Genomic DNA, 11087 nt, shown 5'->3' on the forward strand with positions numbered 1-11087 from the left:
CATTCTTTAATTTTTGAGAGGAGTGTTTATTCCACAAAATCATGGAATAGCAATTCTTTGGAATAGCTATTCTATGAACCAAAGCATAGAATTGTCATTTTATACGGAATAGCTATTCTATTCCGCACCTATTCCATGAACCAAGCATGACCAAAAATTTTCAAAATGGCTTCAGATTATTTGGCTAATACTCTCTAGCACGGAATAACGATCATGCTTATGTAACTGCCTAATTGAATCCTCAAGCAGCTGGTAGCTGATCAGAAACTTTAAAATGGCTTCAGATTCCGAAGGAAGAAATATCTTCTTAATCAGATCTTGTTCCAAGCTTGATCATCCACATCACTAAGGCTATTGACTATGCCATTTTTCCACCTTTGTTTTTTTTACAGCAAATGGGTTTAAGAGGGTGATGCCCAAAAATCTATCTATTTTCAAATGCAAACGTATTTTCCATTTTCCACTCTCCAATAAATTTCAGCTTTTAAAAGCTCTTGAGATCCCCTTATACTTTTATAAACATAACTTAATTGATGCTCAATACATCCTTAAAAAATCTCAGTATTTAGCTTTCAGAATTTAGGAACATAATGACTAGATTCATCATACATCTTTACCGCCGATTTGCGAGAAGCGCCATATTGAAAAGAGTTTATTTCATGCATTGGTTGTGACATATCATACTTACAATAAGTCAATGGACATTTGCGATAAAGAATCTTTTAATTATTATTTAATTTTTTTATTATTAATTTTTTCACATGACTAACGCTTCATTGATTTACTGCACGAATAACAAGGCTCAACGGTTGCATGCAGTATCTTTTCCATATTAAAAGAGTAAAACTTCCTAAAGCCAAAATCCCCTTTTCATGTGCAAAGACAGTCAGATTTCAATTATGAACTCAATAAATATTTTGCATATCCTTATTATTGTCTACCAGAATTGACTTATGAATTTATAAATCTCATCACATCTATTATATTTATGCACATGAAAGTGTATGTAAAGTTCTATTGGTTTGTATATTGAAATATCTCTTTTAGAATTTTAATTTTAAAAATATTTTTTTATTTTTTTTACATTTTTATGTATTTCTTTTATGGATTTTTTTTTATATTTTTGTATTTTCTGGCGGCGGTTTTATAATGTTTATATGGTATTTTTTTGTAGTGTTTTTTATAGTATTTTTTATAGTGTATTTATGGTGTTTTTTATGATATTTTTTGTGTAAATACACTATGAAAACACCATAAAATATCATAAAAATATAAATCAATTTATTGTGTATGAAATCAGTAGCAAAAACACTATAAAAGCATCATAGATACACCAGAAAAACATCGTAGATACACCAAAAAAATTAAAAATACATTAAAACATAGATCCGCCATAAATACACTGCAAATACATCATAAATCAATTAGTTATTTACAGAATCAAAAACATTAAAATAAAAGAGCAAATCTATGAACAAGAGAAAGACAAAATAATTATATAAACAATAAAAGAATTTTAAAACAAAAAAAAATCTACAATACTCTATTTATAAAAATAATAATTAAATTATCATAAAAAACCTAAGAAAATCTAAAAATCTAAAAAAAGAACGGTGGTGATAAAGCAACCGAAAGAAAGATGGCGACAATGATGAAACCACTTAAAAAGACGGCGGCGATGATGAAGCCTCTGACAAAAGATGGCGACGGCGGTGAAACAACTGAAAAAGGACGACGATGATGAAGCAACTGGAAAAAACACGGCGATGGCGACGACAACGACGACGTGATCATAGATCTAGGAAAAATCGTAGATCTAAAATGTAGAAAAGAAGAAAAAAAATTTAAAAAGGATGAAGAAAAGGGAGAAAATAGAGGGATATTTTGTATTGAAGAAAAATGAGAAAATAAATGCTAAATAAGAAAACCCTAACTAATAGGAGTTATTTTTAAAATTAAGTTTTTAATTTAAATAGGAACATAAATTATGAAAACATACTCAAAAAAGTGAAATTAAATTTGAAAATTAAGACACTTGAAGGTTTGGCCCAGTTGGCTAAACTCTAATGATATATGTATGAGGTTGAAGGTTCGACTCTCAACATTCACGGACAGTGTGTTTATTTAAAAAATATCTAACATTAACTCTCGCTAACCTCTGCTAACGAGTAAGCTATTTTTGACAAAAAAAATAAAAAAAATTGAAAATTAAGGTATTATATAAATAATCTCTTAGCAATTCCATTTAGTGTCAGCTTTACCTGATGTTTATGTGGCAATTTATGTAACGGTTGGCACATGTCCAACTTAAAAGACATAATCAAAAATAATTTATTGAATTATAAGAAAAAATACACTTAACTGAGCTAAGCTCTAATGATAGGTGTTTGAGATTGAGAGTTCGACCCTCAATACTCACGGACAGTGTGCCTATTTAAAAAATGTCTAACATTAACTCCCGCTAATAATTATAGTAGGGTATCTTTGACAAAAAAAAAGAACTATAAAAAAAAAATCAAAAATTTAATAATAATTAAAATATATAAAAATGTTTGAATTCAATTAGTTATTATGCCTTTTAGTGAAAGTTTAAATTAAAATATGTTAGATATAATTTCACGTAAATTAATTAATTTGGATCCGAAATCATCTTTCTTTAAAAATTAAAACTAAGGGATACTAAAATTAAAAGTTAGTGTACTAACTACCACGACTCGAGAAGCTAATTTCCTTTTAACGAAAAAAAAATCATTAAAATAGATATTGGTCAACTGCAAATTGTTTATATGGTTGATATGTATTTTATAATGCATGTCGTTCAAATGGTTGATATATATATACATAATACATGTTCAAATGGCTGATATTATATCTAATATCCTATTGTATAATACATGTTGATATTATATAACTGAGAAAACATTTTATTTATCATTTTGGATAATGACATTGGCTCTTTTGTTGTTTGACTAAATTTAATTATAACTATATCTCAAGTAGTGATGATCTAATTGACAGATATAATTAGAGCAAATTATGCTAAATTTTATGAGTTATGCCATAATTAACAGTTTGATATTTTTTATTTTAAAAGTCTATTTAATGATCTGCTTGCTGCTATTTATGGGCTTATGAAGCAGGACTGGGAAGTTCACATCTCGCATGTCTACAGGGAGGCTAATATGGCTGCTGACCATCTCGCTTCGTTGATACCAGACAATATCTTGGGCATTCAGTGGCATGAGTCCCCTCCGAATAGTCTTATTCCGTGGTTAATCCATGATATTCAAGGCGTTACCTATGAGCGTAGTGTTCCTTGTTAGTGTGTTCTAGGCTTTTGCCTCTTTGTTTGTACCAAAAAAAAAAGTCTATTTAATGGTTTTTCAGTTTTAATTTCGTTAACTATTAGGTCCCTCCGTTAATTTCGACACTTATTTTTAAACGATTTGGTTCTCCATCTTTAATTTTATGAACGATTTGATCCCTCACTTTTAATTTTATAAGACAATTTGGTCCCTCACTTTTGAACGATTTAGTACCCGAATTTCAATCCATTAAACGATTTGGTCCCTCAAATTAACAGAAGGATCTCTCAGTTAACGGAATTAAAACTGAGGGACTATTAAGTAGACTTTTGAAACAAGGGGTAGCAAACTGTTAATTATGGTATACTTCAGGGACTTCTAAATAATTTGCTCATATATTTATCTATTTTTGTTTAAGAATACTATTATTAATAAAGCATGGTGAAATAAATTTAAACATTTACGATTCGTTGTAATTTAATTCATATATTTTTTTATATAATAATGATCAAGTTATATTTTTCTATTGCAATAATAGTTAAATTGATGGCCAAATTTATTATTTTCAATTGGCTAATAAACTATTATTATTTTTTGATAAATAATGATATATTAAAGCCACAAGAAGCGGCAAAAATCTAAAAACTACTTAAAAAATTTCGTATAAAAAGTGCAATTTGACTATTATTACAACAAAACGAATGTAATTTGGCTATTATTATAAGAATTAAAAAATTTAGATTAAATTACAATAAGTTTAAGGATTTGGATTTTGTTTTACCATAAAATTTTGATGAATTCATTGGTGTATAGATTGAAAATTAGATCCAAAATTTTAAGCGGCTTTGATCACAAGATTTGACAAAAACAAACTCGAATATTAAATTTCAAGACTTTAAGCAAATATTTTTTCTTTTTGAACGTAATATATTTTTTTTAAATAAAGATTAAGGATTATATGAAGAATAAAAACAATGAACTCTGTTTGTAACATCATTCGGTTGCAATGACGTGATGGTGGAGGCGGTGGTCGCGGTGATGGTGGAGGCGGTGGTGGGTACAGACGTGGAGGCGGCGGCGGTGGTAGATATGGAGGTGGTAGAGACCGTGGATATGGCGGCGGTGATGGTGATAGATACTCTAGCAGAGGTGGTGGATCTGACGGTAGCTGGAGGAGTTAGAGCTAGTTAGTTTTATTTATTGCTTTGCGTTTTGGGGGGTTGGGATGTCGTTTTAAATTATAATAGATTATGTTTATGAATGATGTTGGGATGGGTTTGCTGTTTTGAAAAATGTAGATCATTTTTGATCGTTGGATGCTCTCTAGTTTGTTGCGATGTTGATTTTGTCACCGTTGGTTAATGAAGAGGTCAGATCACTAAAATTCTATAGAAAAAAAAAGACTATATAATATAAATAAGGCCTAATCACTCAAAAATCCCTCACCTTTAAACTTTTTTTTAATTCCACCCCGACGTTGAAAATTTGTCAATTTTACCCACTTTTGAATTTTCTGTTTTCAATTGTACCCTAATATTTTAAGTTTTGTTAATTTTTTTACTTAAATGATGAAATCTTTCAATTAATTAAATCTAAACATGAAATTCAATTCTTTTTTATTCAAAAAAGTATAAGTAAGTCCTTTATTTTTAAAAACTAACTAAAAACCATAATCAAATTAACACTAATTTAAATTCTTAATTAATTCAACTAAATTTAAATAAATTTTAAAAATATACAATTAATATATGCGAGACATGGAGAATGTTTTAAACAAATTTCCAAACGCAAAAGACGTTAATTTAATTTTTCAGGGTACAATTGAAACACAAAAATGCAAAATAGGGTAAAATTGATAAATTTTCAACGTCAGGGTATGATTGAAAAGGGGCTAAAAAGTCGGGGTTTTTTAAGACATTAGGCCTATAAATAATAAATATATATCTTGCAATTCTTCTATCTCTAAAAATGTCATTTTATAAAAGACACTTTCTACAATTATTTTATTTTAAAACGAAATAAATAACTTTCTATTACTAACCATTCATTTAAATATATGTGGCATAAAAACACAAACTAGAAAACACTTTCTTCCTCTTTTTCTTTCGATTGTAAAACTTTTGTTGCCTATAATTTTTTTAAAAAATTCCGGTGACTGATAGTTTATCTTTATCATTGACGGTAGCCATTTTTTATATTGTCTTGTTTTTATTAAATATAATAAATAGTTAGAAAATTGTTTTTTTGTTTAATTAGTTAAAATTTATTGACAAAAGACATATCAAATCGTATTTATCGCGATTTAAAAACCGGGGATATAAATCAACATCTTTCAACAATAAAAATATATATTATTTAAGGGCTATAATGATTTTTGAATGTTTTAATTGTCTGTCTTTATTTATGAATGTTTCGTATGTTTTTTCTTGATAAAAAGCTTAGTTGCAATATTTTTATGACAAAAAGAAAATTATGAATAGAATTAGAATTCTAAGTATATTCCAACAAATATAAAAAACATAAAAATGAAATAGATAATGGTTTTTTAGAGTGATGGTTGAATCATATGCTATGGTTGTATTTTGAATATAAAAAATTAGTAAGCGGGTGATGAAGAAATTTTGATCAAATGATGCATTTTATTAACAAAATGTTTGATAATTATTTTCTGTAAATAGGACACTTGTTAATGCAAAATGTCAATTCTATTATCTATATTAGGTCATCGGATTTTGTTATCAAATATTTTCAAATTTCTTACAAATATACTTTTTTTGATGAAAAAAAACTGCTAAAAAAACAACACAGCAGAAAGAAAAAGACAAAACTAAGGGACTATATTCCAGGATCCCATCTTTTGTGTTGCTACCAGGTTTGGAGTAAACTTGGAGGGCATTCTTCAAAGTTCAAACCAAACCTTCCTTTCTCTTGAGTCTGCTATGGAAGCAATAGGGTGAGCTAGATGATTTGCATTTCTTCGAGTGAAACTCCATTGAATGTTCTGAAAAGATCTTGCTTCAAGCTGAATATCAAAAATAACATTTCCAACCTCATTTAGGAAATAGGCATCAGTCTTTAAAGCTTTGATAAGCTGGGAATTGTCACGTCTTGGAAACTACAAGCTTTTGCTGATTTGAGACCGAGAAGCATCGCAAGTAAGACATCTCCATTATCATTTCGAATAACCCATCCTAATCCCCATTTTCCTCCGGTGGCCTTGTCGGCGTCTGAATTAATCTTAAACCAGTTTGCATCTTAAACCATACAAATTCTTTATATTTCATATAATAGAACAATTAAAGAGGAAAGTTGCAGAAATAGTATTTTATGATTCAAGTGTAGAATTAGTATAATTATATAATCCTTCTAATTTTTGCTAATGGATATCTCAATTCTAGCCAATCAGAATTTATTATTTAAAATAAATTCCGAAGTTATTTTAAATTTTTTAATGAAAAGTATGTAGTATTAATGATACTTTTTGATCCACTAGTTTCGCATTACGTGCTATGCACGTGGCTCGTAACGTAACTAGTCAATGAACATATTAGTAAATTTAATATAATTATATTAATTTTTTATTTATAATTAATATTAAATTAGTTAAGAATTTTTATAAAAGTAAATATAATATATTCGGTTATAAAATATTTTTCCATACTGAACAATAAGATAGAAATTTAAATAATAATATATTGATCAAATACAGTATTTTAATTTTGTAGTTCAATCAAACTAAAAGATAGGTATTCCTATTAATTTGGAGACAATTTAGTTAATTTTTACATAATAAAAACTAAATTGGAGATAATTTAGTTACCTATTTTAATTAGAACTTTAATTACAATAGTGATTAATTAAATAACTAATTAGTTAATGACTATAAAACCTTTATTTAGTAGTAAACTGAAAAGGAGTATTCAGTAAATTTGCCTGTCCCCCCTCCCATCCGTGCTTTTATATATAGTACTAGCATTTCGCCACGTGCTACACACGTGAGCGACATTTATATGACACGTTGTATGTATTATTTATTAATTTAATTATTAAATAAAATATAATATTTAGAATAAAAAAAGTGATAAATCTTTAATAATAATAATAATAATAATAATAATAATAATAATAATAATAATAATAATAAAAGATGACAAAAAAAGTTTCATTATCATAATGTTAATTGTTGGTATATTAATTATTAATTATTTGTCTTTTCCATTTTTAAATGGAGCTTTTGTGGTTTTTTAATCCTCATTGCCATGTTAGTATTTAGCACGAAATTTATCTATTTAAACAGAGGTCTATTATTGGATTCCTACTACCTTTAATATTAGTTTCCTATTTACTATTAAACTCTCGTTTAATTTAATATTTTGTTTTTTATTCAAAAATATTATTTTTTGATTATTTTAATGAGCAACATTCATATGACCCGTTATATATTTAATAATAATAATAATTAACAATTAACTTTTTTTTATTAGAGTTAGAATTAGACTCACATTTAACTTCATATTTATATTTTTAATTATTTTTAAATTATTGAAAGTTAATAGTGTTTTCATCAAAAAAATAAGTTAATATTGTAATTTTAATATAATTATGTTGCTATAATTACAAATTATGAATTATATTAATTTGGAGAAGTCATAGTTAAAATTTAGAGAGAATTTATGATAGCTTATAAACTGTAAGGACCTATTTGAAAATGCATGAAAATTTGGAAAATCGTGGATATGAACCACCCCTTAACTCTACCTAGCTCTACCTAACTCTATAGAAACTGTTTAACTTTTGTTTTATTGCTCTACTGGAAATACCCATCAGCATTAGATATTACTCTTAATTAATTGTTAAGCTGCTGATTAAACATAATATTCAATAACTGAACTTCTCTTCCCGTTAAAATTTTTAAAGAATAGCATCTGAGTAAAATTAAGCTTGATCCTATTTTTTTTTGATATTTTATAGATAAATAGATATAGATAGATATGTAATTTAAAAAGCGCCATTTTTTTATATTTATCGGACAAGGGAAGTAATTTAATAATTGTAATAAATTCTACTTATAGTGTGAATTACTTATTACTAATAAATAGAAATAATATAAATATTAAATAATATAGTGTCTGTTACTAATCACTAATAAATAGTAATAACATAAATATTAAAAAATTGTTTATCAAACAATTTGGGTACAACATTAAATGGGCCAACTATAATGCTACTTTCTGGATGATCTTATCTTGATTCAAGAAGATATTGGGCAATTCTGAACTCAGCCCACTAATCAGCTCCAGCAACTGTGTATACTTGAACCCTCCATTTATTTCCAAAAAATATTTTATCAGTAAAATATTATTTTCTATATAAACAAATATTTTATTATTTAGAAAATATATATAATAATATACCATTATTAATAAAAAATAACTTAAAATAATCAAAAAGTGAAATTAATACCAAATATAGTCATATAACATACATTCGAAAACTTAAATAAATAACTCTTAATATTTTAAAGAGTATATTATTTTTCATAAAAGTTAAGCTATTTTCTATTGATTCGTGGATTTTTTTTATTTTTCAAATAGTAAAAAACAGTAAAAAAATAATATTTGTCATATTTTTTTATATTTGTCATATTTTTTTAATAGTAAAAAAATAATATTTGTCATATTTTTTTATCAGAGATAAATTCTAATTATATTTTTTTTATAATTGAAAAGTGGGGAGCGCTTGTGAGAGGAAATGAACTCACGACCTTGACAGTTTGTTGTCAAGCACTTATACCATTTGAGATACAGCTCGGTGAATTTAATTACATTATCAGTTAGTTTTCTTAAATTTTAAACTGATCTTAAACAAATGGCCCTATTGAGATTCAAAACCGAGACTTTAGAAATTACATTAGAGAGCCTTAGCCACTTGAACTAGGTCTCATCGTCATATTGAATTACATTATATTTTTTTGATTTGAATTAGTGCTTGAAATTTACAATAAACTTTACAGAAAATAAATTTATTAATTCAACCCAATGATAAAATCCAAATTATCAAACTATACCTTAATTATGCCTTATTATACTTTCAAAGAAAGAAGACTTAACTAATTATTTATACACCCTGTTTTAAATTAGTTGACTTAGTAAAACAATGTTTAAATATAGCTAAATTTATAAATCTCTCTCCAATCAAAACCTAATATTGACCCATCAAAAACTTAAAACTTATCCAACCATCTATTGACACATGCCACTTCCACCCTTTCCCATGCATTCTTACACACCGCCCTTTCTTTTCCCTCTTACCCCTTCTTCCATCTTCCTCTCACCGCTCCCCATATTTCCATGGCGGAGCGGGTTCCATCGTCACCACCACCACCCCCACAGCCACCTACTCTTAATCTTCATGATCCTTCTATTTCTCCATCGCCACCCGTTTTTGAATCTGGCACTTACGTTGTTCAAGTCCCTAAAGATCAAATCTACCATGTGCCGCCAGCGGAAAATGCTTTACTTTTTGAACGCCACCGGAATCCGCCACAAAAGAAACGAAGGTCATGCTATTATTCTTTGTGTTTCTGTTGTTGTTTAGTCATTGTGTTTCTTGTTATTGCTATTGGCCTTGGTATTGGCCTTTCGTTTGCGCTCTTTAAATCTGAAAACCCTGAATTTTTAATCCAAAGTTTTGTTGTTAAAACTCAAACGACCACCACCAATCCTGATTATGAAATCAGGTTAAAAGTGAAAAACCCTAATCAGAAATTGGACATTTTGTACGTGCATGGCGGGATTGCTTCACTTTTACACAACAATGAAAAGCTGGCTACTGGAAAATTTCCAACGTTTCATCAAGAAGAAAGTAATTTAACAGAGATCGGCATTGTCCTTGAAGGGCAAAATATAGAGAGTGCAAAGCCAAAAACGCACGTCTCGTTATCTTTAGCCATGGAAATTCCGGCGAAAATGAAGACCAGTAGCTTCAAAACTGGGGAAGTAAATTTTGTTATCATATGTGAATTTGCGGTAGATACATTGGGAAAAGGAACAAAATTACTTTCTCAACAATGTCATACCAATCGCTAGCATATTTAATTACTAACTACAAGCAAAAGATTTAATTTATTGGGCCATTATAATGCATTGTGCTTGCCCTAACCTCTGCTTAAGGTAGCTTGGTTTTGGTTGATGTTATGTATTTAAGTGTTTGATAATCGCTGAGCGCAAATTCTTTGCATTTGTGGCATTGCTAGTCAGAATTTGGAATTTAGAATTTTACCATTTTTGTACGACGATCTTTTTTGTAATTTTCTTGTTGAGCCATAAATTTCTCACACAACAGGGAATATAATTTATATAGGTGTAATGTATCAAATAGTAAGATTTTTATGTAAGTTAAAGTAGAACCTAGAAGTATACTTTTTGATCTTTCACTGGCCAAGCATACAACAATAATCACAATATGTTTTACAAATCAAACATGTGATAGTCATCCAAAATGTGATTTATACAGTGTTGCAACTAGAAAGTTTATATAAGAAGAGCGAAATTTTAATAAGCCGAATGATATGCCGTTTGATAAGTAATCTTCTTCAGTCTTTAGACCGAACAACATATTGTTTGCTCCATTTTTTTTAAATAGTCATTCAATGCCTTTAAATTTCAAAAATATCAATTCCATTGATTAATCAAATATTAATTTATCTGTACAAAATGTACTGATTAATCAAATATTAACTTATTTGTATAGAATTCAATTACTCTACATTATCATGAAGTT

General features: G+C 27.9%; 1 protein-coding gene across 1 annotated transcript; it reads left to right on the forward strand.

The window, feature by feature from the left end:
- Positions 1 to 9578: 9578 nt before the first annotated feature.
- On the forward strand, positions 9579 to 10701 carry LOC126664796 (NDR1/HIN1-like protein 13). The gene has a single exon (XM_050357347.2). The coding sequence runs from the start codon at positions 9656 to 9658 to the stop codon at positions 10391 to 10393; it is 738 nt and encodes a 245-aa protein (XP_050213304.1). The 5' UTR covers positions 9579 to 9655; the 3' UTR covers positions 10394 to 10701.
- The last annotated feature ends 386 nt before the right edge of the window (positions 10702 to 11087 follow it).

This window comes from Mercurialis annua, linkage group LG1-X, assembly GCF_937616625.2.
Source record: "Mercurialis annua linkage group LG1-X, ddMerAnnu1.2, whole genome shotgun sequence".
Lineage (NCBI taxonomy): Eukaryota > Viridiplantae > Streptophyta > Magnoliopsida > Malpighiales > Euphorbiaceae > Mercurialis > Mercurialis annua.